Source organism: Stegostoma tigrinum, chromosome 20 (genome assembly GCF_030684315.1).
Source record: "Stegostoma tigrinum isolate sSteTig4 chromosome 20, sSteTig4.hap1, whole genome shotgun sequence".
Classification (NCBI taxonomy): domain Eukaryota; kingdom Metazoa; phylum Chordata; class Chondrichthyes; order Orectolobiformes; family Stegostomatidae; genus Stegostoma; species Stegostoma tigrinum.
Genome location: NC_081373.1, coordinates 6,219,550 through 6,235,690, shown reverse-complemented (window position 1 = coordinate 6,235,690; position 16,141 = coordinate 6,219,550). Strand labels below are relative to the sequence as shown.

The following is a 16,141-nucleotide window of genomic DNA, read 5'->3' as shown; positions in this document are numbered from 1 at the left end:
CAAGGAGACAGTCAGTTAGAGTTGGCAGCATTTGGAAACTGTGAGCTAAGAGTAGGAGGAGGAGGAGAGACAGAAGAGCAATTCTGAGGAATTAACAACTTGGGATAACATAATTATACAGCAAGATGAAATTAATTATAGTCGAAAATTCCTGTGTCTCAAGTTACTGAGCATTCAATTGAATGGAGTGGACGTTCCTACCATATAGCAATTACTAGATACTTGTAGCGAGAATCAAAAGCTAATTTTTTTCATGAGGAGCAATGGTTGTTCCTCTGTGATCAATAGAGCTGTTACCTCAATCACAAAACATTTCAGCACTTGTTAATCCCCTTAATTAAACTTTCTTGGGAGTGTTGTTGAAATAGAAGATTGGCTCTAGCATTGCAAGCTATTTCTGTGAAGAATTGCTATTGGTTTCAAGTTAAGAATTTTACCAAACCCTCCCTGCCCCAACCCCTTTCCATTCAAACAGAGAAAAGCAAAGAATGCTGCTTTGTTTTTCGCTGTTGTTAGGCTCACATGAAACCTGTTGACCTTCCAGACTGAAATTCCTGACCCTTCATCAATCCAGCTTCAAACAGCACAGTGGACAAAAATCATTACATTTTGCTAAAACCCCTCTTCCAACTTCTGAAAGACAGCTGTCATTGTACAGTTAATGAAGTATTTAATGACTAGTTGGTGAACATTAATTAAGACCACAAGGCTTAGCCATAGAATTAGGCCATTCAGCCCATCTGTGCTGAATGCTGTGTCAGTCAATGAGCTTGTGGCTGATCTGATAATCGTCAACTCCACTTTCCTGCCCTTTCCCCATAACCCTTGATTCCTTTGTTGATTAAAAATCTGCCTATATCATCCTTGATATACTAATGACCTCAACACCCTCAACAGTAAAGAATTCCACAGATTCATTTCCCAGTTGGGGATTCCTTTGTGCTTCTCAACATAGGAATGGACTGAAACTGTGATCTTTTGAAGTTTGAGTTGGATGTTTCTAATGTGCATCTCTAAGTTGCAGAGGTGTATGAAGATTGGCTCCAGTTCTATCCTTCAATTTCTGTCCTTGTGGCATAGAAGCCCAAGAATAACAGTTCACTGATGAAAGGAAAATTTTGTTCATAATCCAGACTAGATGCACAGCGACAAGGAAATTGCCAAGTTAGGGGTGAGAATTTTAATAGAAATCAACTTTTTGCTGAGATTTTGACATACCATTTAGGGCAACTGGAGATGGGAATTGAGTGCAATCTTCTCCTCTCCCAGTCGGTGGTTTCATAATGAGGGCTTGATTTTCTTTTCTCCTAGAACAATTTGTTTAAACTACATTGCACAGTTAGTATAGCAGTATACCTTCAACAGACATGCTCTTGACATCACTGTATCATTGCATGTGACCTGAAAGTGTAAAGGTCTCAGACTCCATTGTAACTGGGGCCACTGGAAGCATGACATGCTGAATGGAAGTGTGCTAATCTTTGTAACTGACAAAAGACAATAGTAGCCCAGACATTGAGGTGCATGTGAGTGTAAATAAGGAGCTGTAATAAATGTCTGTCAAATCTTTCAGTGCCGCATTGCCTATGCCTAGGTCTTGTGCTAAGAGAGCTAATGTAAGCATTCCCATAACAGACACAAATCTTGTTCTGGAAACAAAGCAGAGGTGAAAGTGAGCAGCAGCAACTTAAGTATAAAATAGCTACATGAGGATTTGAATCTGTGGGGCATAAGTCCTCATTAAAAGCATAACAGCCAAATAAATCTGCATGGATTATTGTGAAAGTTCAGAACCACTGTCTGAGTTGCAGTATACTTTAAAAGGTGTATTTTAAGAAGTTTGCCAGCCAGTGTTAATCCATTTGATCTCACTAAACCATACACTCTTGTCTAAAGTCAGCAATTTTATCATTCCAGTCAATGTGAAGGTGTATTTCTTTACGAGGTGTGTTTGGGGAGTGGTATACTGTCCGGTGGTTGTGTGAGTTGTGTGTTAATTGGTAGCATTCTCGGCCCCTGAGACGAATAGTTGTGGGTTCCAGTCTCATCGCAGAGCTTCAGGATGGTCGAGCACCAGAGACTTGTAGCAAAGTGAGGGGCTCATGTGGCATGATGGTAATGCTACCACCTCTGGACCAGAAGACCTGGGTTTGGCTCAGTTGGCTGGATGGCTTGTTTGCGATGCGGAGGGATGCCAACAGTACTGACTGAGGTTACCATGAAGGGTTGTCCTTCTCAACCTTGCCTCTTGCCTGAGGCTTAAACCACCACCAGTCACCTCTCTCTGATGAGAGAGCAGCTCTGTTGTTTGGTGAGACCAAGGTGACTTTACCTTTCATAGAAACAGAAGTCTTTCTTCCATCCATCATTTTTTCTTCGCGGCCTATGCATTATGAAGCAAACACTAATTAGACATTAATAAAGCTATCTGGATAAAGTAAGAAAAAAAAGTCACTTTATATCAAACGAAATAAACACTCTCACTGTGTCATCTCTTCTTATCCTAGTGTCAACAACTTGTAATATCCATAGAATATAGAGAACAGAAGTGGACTATTTGACTTAACCAATCAATGCTGGTGTTTTTATGCTTAGTGCATACACATCTTCCCGTTCCACTTCATCTGTCCTCCTCAGAGTACTACCTCAGAGACCCTGACGGACAAAGGAAGCTTTCAAACCCCAGAAACAGTCCAAGCAAAGGACCTAAATGCTGGTCTGTTATCATCAGAGAACACAGTAATGGTTCAACAACAGCTAGACTCTTTGATCTGGACTGAAGGAACCTTGCAAAAGGTGCTGAGTAGATCAGCAGAGGTTCACTGTAAACCGCAGTATTGGAGGATAGGAAAGCATGGATAGAAAATGGTGAAAGGCAAGACTGACTTTCCTGGTGTCAGAGAGTAGCTCTTCATAGAGGAATATTGATATTTAGGATGATCTTCTAGGTAAGGCAGTGAAGATCAAAACTCTCAGTGAAAGAGTTGCATTGGGACAATAATGCAATCCATAAATGGATGAGGTTGACGGGTTGAATGGCCTCTCTGTATTTTATGTCGTGATTTTGATCTTTCTCTGTGCAATTTTTAGTGTTCATTTCTTTTTTTTTTGTTTACCTGGTCTAATTTGGTTCTGGCTAGATTTACCATTCTTTTCAAAAGTCTGTGTGGGATGCTTGTAAGTAAGTCCATAAGAAATAGGAACAAGAGTAGGCTATTCAGCCCCTTGAGCCTACTGCGCCATTCAACAGAATCATGGTTGATCCAACACTCCTCACACCCACTTTCCTTCCCCCTCTCTGAAACCCTTTGATTCCCTGACTGATCAAGAATCTATTGATCTCAGCCTTAAATATGCACAAGGACTCTGACCCCATAGGCAAAGACTTCCAAAGATTCTCAACCCTCTGAGAGCATAAATTCCTCCTCATCTCAGTCTTAAATTGATGTCCTTTTATTCTAAGATAAATGAACATAACGATTTTTTTCTGATGTTCCAAATCTGTTATTTGAACAAAGGATGTAACTCAATTACTTTGAGCTAATATTTATGTTAAAATCGCATTGAAGAATTTTTAGACTGCATTGCATGCTCATTATACTACCGAATCTTAATGTTCACATGTCCGTGCTCTTGTCTCCCACTTTTTTTGAAATGATGAATTAGTCTGTGTTTCAAAAATAAAAGTTGGTATGAATGTCTAGCATCTGTCGTGAAGCCAATGGGATGGCAAGGATCCAAAAACTGTTGTGGTTGAATCAATGACACAAACATTGTCACCACCTCTGAACCAGGAGGCCTGGGTTCAAGTCCTACCTACTGCAGACATGTGTCACAACATTTCTGTTGATGAGAAATACCGAGACACAATCCGGATCAATTTTGACACCTTTTTCCTTCCCCAGCTACCACTAGGCCAGAAAACCAAACTGTGATGACCTGGGGAGGGTATATATAAAAGCTGAGTTTCTCCAGCATTTTCTGTGCCATCGCAGTGGGTGTTCAAGGGAGGTTGTCAACATCAACAGAGATTTCCAGAAGCTAATCTGTTGGTAGGAGGACTTCACATTAACTCAAAGTTGAAGGAGAAGTTTGGCACATAATCATCTTTCTCTAGAGTTAGATGCCGTGTGACCTCCTACATCACAGATATGTTATTTACATATTTAGTGTTGACCCTTTACACTACAGCATGTGCCCAGTGGACAAGGAATTTTCTTTGACTCAAAATGATCGACTTTGATCCACTAATGTTGAAAACAATGAGTCTGACAGGAAGTTTGGAGTTTGACATTTAAACGTCCTGCATGTTAAACATTGCCTGGGTAAATAAAACTGGAATAAACACCCAGGCTAATGTTCTGGGGACATGGGTTTGAACGCACCATGGTAGAACCTAAATTTGAATTTAAGTAATAAATCTAAAATTGGAACGGATAGTAATGGGGAGTTCCTTATCAATTGTTCTAAAAGGTCACCATATTCACTCATGTCCTTTAAGGAAGGGAACGGCCATCCTTACCCAGTCTGGCTTACATGTGACTCCATACCCACAGCAATGGGGTTGAGACTTAACTGCCCCCTGAAATGGTTGAGCAACTGACTCATTTGAGGCAACAAAATGTAAGGGAATTGAGGAAAAGGCAGGAAAGTGGAGTTGTGGATAATCAGATCAGCTGTGATCCCATTGAAAGGCGGGGCAGACTCGGTGGGCTGAAGGGTTCGGCTCTTACATTTTATAAACGCTGGCCATGCCAATGATACCTCCCTCCGATGGTTTAAAGGTTGCTGGGTTAGAGAGGGGGATATCAAGCTCTGAGTGACCCTACAGGACCTTACCCAGTGCCTGTTTCTTTTGTAAGAATGCACTGTCTATCTTGGCAATGTGTTCGGTCCCAGGAACATTGACAGCTAAAGCCAGTCCTTTTCTCATTGATGGGCATGAGCTTAGGGTCTCCATCAGGAGTCCTCCACCCTGGGACCAGGCAATTCACCCCCTCTCAGTTTCCCTGCAAAACTGCTTGCAGATAAGATACTCATGCCAGTAGGCTGAGGCATGTTCGCTATCTCTGATGTCCAGCTCTTATCTTGATTAAAATTGTGATTCAGCCCCCAGGTCCTCTCTAACCTTCTAAATTAAATTAAAATAAAATTGTCAAGTGGAACACAATCTGTTCCCTTCATCAACTTCCAAACCTTGATTAGATTATCTCCAAGTCTCCATTATCTAAAGCGCAGAGTCTCTGCTGGCTTATCCAGATAACTGGGATGGTCCAGACATGGTTATTTTGAGGAGTTGATATGAAAATGGATGAAGAACCTCAAATATTGTCTGATAAAGTTTGAGCCTCAAGTGGATACTTATGCAGAACCTCTCTCCCAGATAGTAATTGAACGGGATGGATTGGAAATCAGGTGAAGTGAATTGTTGTACTGTGTATGCGCCTATGGAAGTGTGCCTGTGTGTATATGTGTGTGTCTGTGCGTGATAGGGTCTCTGTGTGTGCCCGTGTCAGTGTGCGTGTGTACGTTGGTCTGTATGTATCCATGTCAATACATCTACGGGTGCCTTGTCATTGTGTGTCTGTGAGAGTCTTTGAATCAGTGTCTATGTGTGTATGTCTGAGAATACAATAGGATCTGTGTGTGTGTGTGTGTGTGTGTGTGTGTGTTAATCTGAATCTATATGTGTGTGTCTTTGTACATCCGTATCTCTGTGTGTGTGTGGGTTCGTGCATGTGTCTGTATGTGTGGATCTGGATCTGTGTCTCTGTGTGTGTATGTGTCTGTGTGTGTGTGTGTGTGTGTGTGTGTGTGTGTGTGTGTGTGTGTGTGTCTATGGGTCTCTGTCTGTGTCTCTCTGTATCTGTGTGTGTGTGTGTGTGTAGGTCTGTGTATAGGGAGTGTGGTGGTGTGGGGACAGCAGAGCGGTGATAGTTGAATGTGTTTCTTGCTCCATCTTTTCTTGTGATTGTCTTGTCAGAGGGCCTCAGATGAAATTCCCTAATGGTTATAATGAGCCTCTGATCCCAGTGCTAAAGGTTGCAGCGTCTCTGTAGCAGAGACAATTGCCTTGTGAGCAATCTCCCCTTGGTGAAGCAATTTCAAAGCACTTTGTAAACATGACTTTCGGATTGTAATGTATTATCTGTAGCTTCGACAAACCAGTTATTTTGAAAAGCCTAATCTGCGTAATGAAATGATTCATCTAGTCATTATGGTGAGGCATGGGTGAGAGGCATCATTGTTCGACAGTGAAATCAGTAGCTATGAATTCTTGCTTAGTAATTTGCCAGGCAAGACAGAGAGAAGTCTTAAAATTAGAGCAGCCTACCTATAATCATCGCTTTGTCAACAAGTTTCGAGGCAACAAATGATGTATTAACAAACCCTGCGTGTGTTATATCGCAATGAGAATGCGGTTCGGTTCTTTTCTAGACCTGCACCTGAGCTTGCTTGAACAGAGGGGGAGCCTGGAATGGAGCTTGTCCCCATCTCATTTTCCATCCAATTAAATTAATGGGAAACCAGGCGTGTTCTCATCCAGGCATTTGATTTATCACGGGCGATTGAGCTCCAGTCAATGCCCCCAGCGTCCCAATTACAGCAGGAAGAGGGGACTCTGCCCAGGCATCCCTGTAACAACAAATAGAATTGACACTAATTTCCTGGGATTAATACCCGGGGCTGTTCCATGCAGCAAAAGGGTTTGAACAAGTGATTGAAGCAATGATGAAGGGTCTCGATCCGAAACAGCAGCTTTCCTGCTCCTCTGATGCTGCTTGGCCTGCTGTGTTCATCCAGCTCCACACCTTGTTATCTCATTATCCGAAGCAAACTGCTTCATTCCAGGCCATTGTTTTTGATTTATTTGCGAACAATTGAGAACGAGAAGGAAAAGATTAATATATTACTCGATTGGCCATGTTTTCAGTCAATGAGGCGAGGCGTCCTGATGAAGAACGATGTGGGAGTGCATTATCCTGACAGCTAACATCTCCACAAGCAATTCTGAACATTACCACCAATCCAATTGAGATCCTGCTTTGGAAATAGTGCAACGTCAGAAATCACATGACACTAGCTTATAGTCACAAGCTTTCGGAGTGTAGCCCCTTTGTCAAATGAAGTGACTTCACCTGATGTAGGAGCAGTGTTCCAAAAACATGCTTTTAAATAAACCTGTTGGACTATAACCTGGCATCTTCTCTGACTTTGTCCACCCCAGTACCTTCACAACATGGAGATAATGCAGTTTTGGCACTAGATTAGATCAGGAATGTAATGTCATTATCTTCGCATTGCAACCTCTCCTAATGAAAATACACACTGCCGTTTCTGTTTCGGTTAGCTGAAGACCTGAGTTAATTCAGGAATCTTTGCTGGCTGCTGTCACACTTGCAAATATAAAGATGTTCGGTTCTGAGTTATTTCTCTAATAAAACTGATTGTTAGTTCCAATGAGCCCTCTAGGATAGCCCCTAATCTCCTGGAATTAGAAATTACTGTCCAGGGTCTCACTAAGCCTGGCAGGAAAACTACAGGAAACAGTAAAATTTTCTGAACATTTAAAAAAAAATTAAATCCTTCTTTATCACAAATGGGGCCATGTTATGCATCAAGGCAGAGATGGATAGATTCTTGTTAAGCAAGGGTTGGCGGGCCCAGATAGGACAGTGGACTGGAGTTTACCATCAGCTCAGCCATGATCTTGTTAAATGGCAGAGCAGGCTCAAAGAGGCCGAATGGCCTGCTCCGGGTTTGTACATTGTCTGCCTGATGGTGCCAACACTCCAAACACAAGTGCTTCATGAATTACAATGCACTTTGGACATCCTGAAGTTGTCAAAGTCACTATAAAAATGTAGCCCCTTGTAGTGTAGTGGCTTCCAATCACTGTTGGAATGTTAGCAACTGCAGTAGCTATGGGGGAAGACTGGATCACGGAGAGGATTCATTGGCTGTGGTAATGTTCCTGTGTCTGCTGCTCCCCCCACCCAACCAACAACATAACCACATGGCCCTTGCCCATCCATCTGTCCCCACCCCGTAATGTGATGATAGTGAACCCCAATCCATCCCGAGCACTATAGGCCAGCAGACCCCAGCCCTCAGGCTCTGATGTAAACCCCTGCCCAGGCTCTTGAGAAAGACAGACTGAGGCTTCTGCTATATCCCTGGTAGACGCTATCATCTCCTTACTCAGTAATTCTCCAGGTGGTTCAAATAACCACATTCTTTTGGCTTTCAACTGCCAATCCTTCTCTGAGTTAAATGTCTAGACACGAGTTTTCTCCTTTGCTTTCTTACCTGCTGATAGATACAATATCTGCTGGTGCTGTCTGTTGGACAATACTTCAGCAACATTCAGCAGTGTGCTGTTTACCCATTGAATGTACTCCCCAGGTTACTCCTTTTGAACATCCTAATTACCCATCTTCACATCATTACTTTGTAAGTGCTCTCCCTCTCCCTCCCTGTTCAATGACCCTCTGGATGCAGCAGCGATGATCTTGCGGATCAGTGCACTCCACATCCTTGTTTGACAATAGTTTCCCAGAATCCACATGTGAAGCTTTGAACTTTTAGGATTTGAAGACTAAACTTGTGAAGGTGAACCAGTGACAGAAAGCTTTGTCCACATTGTGAGACCCACGGTTATGCCGCCAATGTGCCACGCAGACAAGTTTGTCTATGGACAACACACAGGCATTGCACAACAGAAAACAGAAGTTATTGGAAAAGCTCAGCAGGTCTGGCAGCATGTGTGAAGAAAAAAATCAAAGTTAGCGTTTCAGGTCTGGTGACCCTTCCTCAGACCTGCTGAGCTTTTCCAGCAACTTCTGTTTTTCTTCCTGATTTACAGCATCTGCAGCTCTTTTGGTTTTGTTTCACACAGACATTGCAATCGGGGTTTCATTGGGTGTGTGGTTGGTCTGACAGATTCCATTTTGGAGAACCTGTCTATGGGCATTTGGAATTGATTCTTTTCTTGCTGTCACTTAGGTTATTGTAATGGCTTTGACAAGACCCCCTTTAATCTGCACGGACACTTATGGGAGTTCCGAGATAGGGTAACTGGACCTGAAAAGTTAACTGTTTTTCCTTCACAGATGCTGCCAGACCTGCTGAGCTTTTCCAGCAACTTTGTTTTTGTTCCTGATTTACAGCATCGGCAGTTCTTTGGGTTTTTTTTGTGGAAGTTGTGCGCTGGCACCCGAGCAGTCATCAGAGTGCAGGGAAGAAATGACATCAGGAGATAGAAAAGGAATGTCAGATAAGAAATGCAGTATCTCAGTAATCGTGGGGGACTTTGATATGCAGGTAGGCTTGGAATATTAGGTTGGTAGTAGATCTAAAGAAAATGAATTTGTGGAATGTGTATGAGGTTGTTTTTCGAGCAGCATGTGATAGAGCCCAGTAAGAAACAGACATTTCAGAAGCTGGTGATAATGTCATGAGGCAGACTTGATTAGGGAGCTTAAGGTGAAGGAGGCAGCAACCACAATATGATAGAATTCACCCTGCAGTTTCAGACAAAGAAACTGCAATCAGATGTGATGATATTACAATTGAGTAAGGTAATTAAAAGACATGAGAGAGGAGCTGGCCATAATTGATTGGAAGGGGAGCCTAGCGGGGAAGATGGTGGAGCAGCAATGGCTGGAGTTTCGGGTAGAAATCCAGGAAGCACAGCAGAAATTCATCCCAAGGATGAAGAACGTACTTCGGATCGGATGAGGTAACCATGGCTGACAAGGGAATCAGAAACAGTACAAAAGCAAAAGAAAAAGCATACCATGTGGTGAAGGTTAGTGGGAAGCTAGAGGATTGGGAAACTTTAAAAACTAGTAGAGGATAACTAAAAAAAAATTAGAAAGAGAAGCTGAAATAGGAGAACAGGATAGCTAGGAGCATAAAAGAAGATTACAAAAGCCTTTTTGGTCATATTGAAGGTAAGAGAGAGGCAAGAGTGGACATTGGACAATGGAAATTGAGGCTGGAGTAGTGGTAATGGAGAACAAAGAAATGATGGAGGAACCAGACAAACACTTTGCAACAGTCTTCATGGTGGCAGACACCAGAACAGACCAGAACATCAAGAGAGTCGGGGGCAGAGAGTAAACATCACAAAGGACAAAGAACTGGGGAAGCTGAAAGGTCTGAAGTTGGATAAACCAGCCAGGCCGGATGGACTACACTCCAGAGTTCTGAAGCAGATAGCTGAGGAGCTTGAGGAGGCACTGGTGGTGATCTTTCAGGAATCCCTGGAGTCTAGGAGGGTCCTGGAGGACTGGGAAATGGCTAATGTACCCCACTCCCTCACCCTCCACTGTCTAAGAGGGGAGGGAGGCAGAAGATAGGAGATTATAATCTGGTTTGCCCAGCCTTGGTCAGTGGTAAGATTTTAAAGTCCATTATGAAGGATGAGATTACAGAGTACTTCGAAGTGTTTGGTAAAATCGCGCAGAATCATCAGGGGGTTCATCAAGGGGAGATCATGCCTGACAAATCTGTTAGAATTCCTTGAGGAGATAACACACAAATAGGACAAAGGAGAGCCAGTAGACGTGATCTCTTTGGATTTCTGGAAGATCTTTGACAAAATGCTGCACAGGAGGCTGCTAAATAAGTTAAGAGCCCATAGTGTTAGGGGCAAGGTACTGGCATGGATAGTGGATTGGCCAACTGAGAGAGGGCAGAGAGTGGGGATAAAGGATTCTTTTTTCAGGGTGGCAGCTGGTGACTGGTGCAGTTGCAGGGGTCAGTGTTAGGACCACAACTATTCATGTTATGTATTAACAACCTAGAGGACACTTCTGCTAAGTTTGCAGATGACACAAAGAAAGGTGGAGGGGCAGGTGGTGTCGAGGAAGTGAGGACTTGGGCAGACAAGGACAAAGAAGTGGCAGATAGGATACAATATGGGAAAGTATGAGGTTATGCACATTGTAGGAAGAATAGGGGCATAGACTATTTTCTATCCAGGGAAAGGGTTTAGAAATTTGATGGACAAAGGGTCTTGGGAGACCTTGTTCAGGATTCTTTTAAGGGTAACATGCAGGCTCAGTTGGCAGTTAGGAAGGCAAATGCGATGTTAGCATTTATTTTGAGAGGGCAAGTCTACAAGAGCAGGGATGTGCTACTGAGGCTGTATAAGGCTCTGGTCAGACTGCATTCAGAATATTGTGAGCAGTTTTGAGCCCTGTACCTAAGGAAAGATATGCTGACCATGGACGGAGTTCAGAGGAGGTTTTACAAGCACTGTCTTGGGATTGAGAGGCTTGTGATTTGAGGAGCAGTTGACGGCTCTGGGTCTATACTCGATAGAGTTTGGAAAGGCGAGGGGAATCTGATTGGAATTTACAGAACACTGAGAGACCTGGCTAGAGGGGGCGTGGAGAAGGTGTTCCCACTAGTAGGAGAGATTAGGACCTGAGGACACAGCCTCAGAGTGAAGGGACAACCCTCTAGAACTGAAATGAGAAGGAACTTTTTTGAAGCCTGAGGGGTTAATCTGTGGAACTTATTGCCACAGAGAGCCGTGGAGACCAAGTCATTGCATGTAGTTAGGACCGAGGTAGATCAGTTTTTGATTGGTTGGAGGATCCAGGATTACAGGAAGAAATCTGGAGAACAAGGTTGTGATGCAAATCAGCCATGATTGAATGAGTAAGCAAGTTTGATGGGCCAAATGGCGTAATTCTACTCCTATAGCTTAAGGTCGTAACATTTGATGTGAAAGCCAAGGCCCAGTGGCATTACTGGGAATACCTTCTCCACATGGACTGCAGATGCTGTAGAATTTAGACTACGCCACAAGCGTCTCATTGGGAGAAGTCAATCAATGGTGGCCTTCGCAATGACCTCTCACACTTGCCCAGAATGATGAAACATTCACAGTTTTGACCAATCTCTTGTGAGAGATATCCATTGGCAAAATGAGACTGTTAGACAATAAGACCATAAGCTATAGGAGCAGAATGGGGCCATTCAGCCCATTGTGTCAGCTCTGCCGTTCAATCAGATCATGATTGATCTGATCATCATCAACTCCACTTTCTTGTCTTTTCCCCATAACCCTTGATTCCTTTACTACTTAAAAATCTGTGTCAACCAGCATTTTATTTCTAATTTGTCAGTTAAATGTTGCACTTTCACTGAACAATACATGTGAAGCCTCCTTCCAGTGGATTACTGCACAAATACAGGACATATGAAATAAATGACTGTACATCAGAGGGCTACATACTATCTAATCACTGCTATTGGATGGGCATAAACTTGTAAAGGAAGATAGCAAGATATTGTTTGAAGACACATTGAAAACCAGACATTGAAACACTCACCAGAAAAATTGATTTTCTTTAGTGATTCGTGTTCCTCTGGTTGGGGCTCAGGGCTGGAGATATGGTCCCGATTTAGTCCATTCTGTGCTCACACTGATTATCGATACACTGGTCAGCAATCTTCCATCACTTTGGCCTTGGTGTACAGTGACCTTCAGATGGTGGAGCTAATGGAGTGAAATGTTTCTACCTCTGACCATGAGATATGGCTGTTACTAGAAAGGCAAGATTATTTTGCTCTCTCAGCTGTTGAGTCAACCGCATTGCTGTGGGTCTGGAGTCACACATAGGCTAGACTAGACCAGGTAAGGATGGCAACTTAACACCCCATGACCAACCCTCTCTCTCATCCCCGCCTCCTTGACCTGACAGAACCTGTCCATCTTCTCTCCCACCTATTTGCTTCTCCCACCTCACGGACCAATCCCCACCACTGCCTACCTGTACTCGCCTAAGCCATCCCACCTACCTTCCCCAGCCCCACCCCTCCTCTATTTATTTCCCAGCTCCCTACCCCCTCCCCCATTTCTCAAGAAGGTCCCAACTCAAAAAGTCAGCTTTCCTGCTCCTCTGATGCTGCCTGGCCTCCTGTGTTTATCCAGCTCCACACTGTGTTATCTCTGACTCCAGCATCGGCAGTTCTTACTATCTCTGAGGATGGCACATTTCCTTCCCTGAAGAACATTAGTCAGTCAAGTGTGGTTGACTCATAACTGCTGTCTGGGCAATTAGGGACTTTATCATAGAATCCCTACAGTTTGGAAACTGGCCGTTTGGCCCAACACATCCATACCAATCTTTGGAGCATCCCATCCAAACCCATATGCCTATAACCCATCCAATCTACACATCTCTGAACACTATGGGCAATTTAGCTCGTCCAGTCCACTTAACCTGCACATCTTTGGAGTGTGGGAGGAAACCGGAGCGCTCGGAGGAAACCCACGCAGACAAGGGATAACGTGCAAACTCCACACTGACAGTCACCCAAGGGTGGAATTGAACCTGGGTCCCTGGTGCTCTGAGGCAACAGTGCTAACCACCGTGCCACCCGGCCACCCCGGCAGTAAATGCTGGCCTGGCCTGGCCAGCAACACCCACAATTTGAGAATGAATGAAAATAAAGAACAGTAGTTTTGGATCGCTAGTTCAGGGACATTACAGCTCCACCTGATCCTCACCAATAGTCTTAAGCTAATTACTCAAATCCTGTTACTTCCCATCCTTCGCCACGGTGAGTGTTAAAGGAGGAAGAGGTGACATTACGGGAAAGCTTCACGCGCAGATGCTTAGGCAGATAGTAACCCCTATCCCAGCCTTTTGTCATCATGACATGTAGCTGATGAGTGTGTAATAAGGCAACATTACACAATAGACAGTGTAATTTGATTGCATCATTCATGTGTGTGATCTCACTACATGTCATCTTCAAGTGGGTATATTCCCATTCAGCGTCTGTCTCTAGCCTTAAAGTATTTTGCTTTTTTTTTGAAAGCATGTTCTTTCTAGTCTCTTCTTGTATATGTGGTGATCAGGGATGTCAGTACTCAGGAAGGAACCACTTCTCACCTCTGAGTTCTCCAGGTCAGGTATAGAACAGCTACTTTCGGAGTACAGCTCATTCTGCTCTGCCTCAGACTCAGAAGTGGATCTATAAACTGTCGTGTCAGCAGCAGTTTCCAGTAACCTATTCCAGCCACTCTTGTGATTGTTTGGATTAATTGAGCCAATTCATTGGCCTTTTCTGTGTGAGACAGTGACAAATTAAGAAATCGTTCAGTGCTCTCCTATCTTCATTCGATAAGCATGTTTTCCAACGAGAGTGATTAGGCAGCAAATTCGAATCAACTCATTCTCCCTCAACCCCTTTCTTCCAATTTATGAGAAATTAATCCCATTAATAGCTCTGTGCTGGAAATCGGGGGACTGAACCCTGAACCGTTCTGTATTACATGATGTTTTTCCACTCTGCTCCAATTTAGAAGAAGAATATGGGTGGGTAATTTTGACAAGGCTGGGATTTCTTACACATCCCTGGCTCCCTTTACTTGTGACTCTACAGGCATTAATGGAGGAGAAGGGGTAAAGCCTGTTGTGTTGGGCCTAATGGTGATTGGTGGATATAAGTAAAACTCCACCCCTGGAAATTTTACATAATCAGGACCAACATGGATGAAACCCAAACAATTCTAACAGGGCTGACCAGGATAAATGCGGGATGGTTACTCCTGATGTCTGGGGAGTCCAGAACCAGGGGCCGCCATCTTAGGATACAGAGTAAACGATTGAGGACTGAGATGAGGAGAAATGTCTTCACCCAGAGAGTAGGGAGCCTGTGGAATTCTCTGCCACAGAAAGTGGTTGAGGCCAGAACATTGAATGCTGCCAAGAAGCAGTTAGATATAGTTCTTGGGACTAAAGGGATCATAGGGTGTGTGGAGCAAGTGGGAACGGAAATGAGCTGGACGATCAGCCATGAGCATGTAGAATGGTGGAGCAGGCTCGAAGGGCAGAATAGCCTCCTCCTTCCCCTGTGTTTGACGTTTCTGTGTTTTGGATTGGATTGAAGTGGTAACCGCATCATGCAACACAATCTCTCGATACTTTTCTTACGAACATGAACGTTGAAATGGAAGAAATGTCCTTTTCTTTCAGCATTTTGTTTCAGTAATTATGTTTGTCTTTGCCAGGGAACCCAAATACTGTGGACATTGTGACAGTTCATCGCCATGGCAATGATTCAGACCATGCCCATAGCTTCTGAGCGTCAGAATTCAGAAAGTGAACACAGACTGCGAACATCTGCAGCATCGCCGATCTTGCAGAGCACCATGGGAAGCGTTGGCAGTCTTGTATCAGGGCGCAACTACCATGATAAACACTGCAAGGCCATGGAGTACAGCAACAAGTGTTGCAAGACCGGCCAAGTGCTGAATATTTTCAGGCAACAGGATGGACACCTCAAAAATGGCTACTCTCAGGACTGTGTTGGTGGAGTAGCTTCCAGGAAGCAATGTTCAGCAATTGGAAAAAGTGGGAATTATGCATATTTAAGTGAAGACCAGCGCAATGGAAGTTGGAGCATGACGGAATCACCCAGCAGCCCTTGCAGTGATCCTGAAGATTTCCGTGAAGCCAGGTCAATGAATGGAAATATCCGAGGGCCCCCTCCAAAAATAATTCCAGTCTCAGGCAAACTCGAGAAGGTAAGTCAAAACTGAAGAAGGGCCCAGGCCCGAAACGTCAGCCGTCCTGCTCCTCTGATGCTGCTTGGCCTGTTGCGTTCATCCAGCTCCACACCGTGTTATCCTTTTTCATAGGCAATGTGGTGGAGTACCGATATACTGAGGAGCAGTGTAGTAAGACATAACCACATGCCCTTCTATTATGGGTTAGTAGGCATGCTACCATGGCAACATAGAAAACAGGAGCAAGAGTAGGCCATTCGGCCCTTCGAGCCGGCACTGCCATTCAATATGATCATGGCTGATCACCCAACTCAGTCCCCTGGTCCAGTTGCAGAACATAATTGCCTTGAGTTTGCACCCCAGGTTAATCGCACTGCCCAAAGAATTAACCCACTACGTGTTAAACCCATTTGTTCTCAGTAGGTTAAACGTGTGCATTTAACAAAATGCACGGGGCAATTTTAAAAGCGCCTCTGAATGGTTTGTTCGTTGATACCCACCCCCACTGTTAGAGCAGCCTGCGTGGATCCAGTGCGCCATTTTATAAACAGGATGTAATGGCATGGGGAAGGCGCAGAAAAGATTCACAAGAGCATGATCAGA

The 16,141-nt window shown here is 43.9% G+C and overlaps 1 protein-coding gene across 17 annotated transcripts in view; it reads left to right on the top strand.

The window, feature by feature from the left end:
• lzts2a (leucine zipper, putative tumor suppressor 2a) overlaps nucleotides 1–16,141 on the top strand; it is a 232,854-nt gene that overhangs the window by 181,151 nt on the left and 35,562 nt on the right. For all 17 annotated transcript variants that reach the window (XR_007249549.2, XR_007249548.2, XM_048550935.2 and 14 more), the window contains one exon: nucleotides 15,041–15,556. Coding sequence is in view for 15 of the 17 variants with exons in the window: in XM_048550935.2 (XP_048406892.2) it covers nucleotides 15,080–15,556 (477 nt within the window). In the remaining 2 variants the exon portion in view is untranslated. The remainder of the gene's footprint in view (nucleotides 1–15,040; nucleotides 15,557–16,141) is intronic.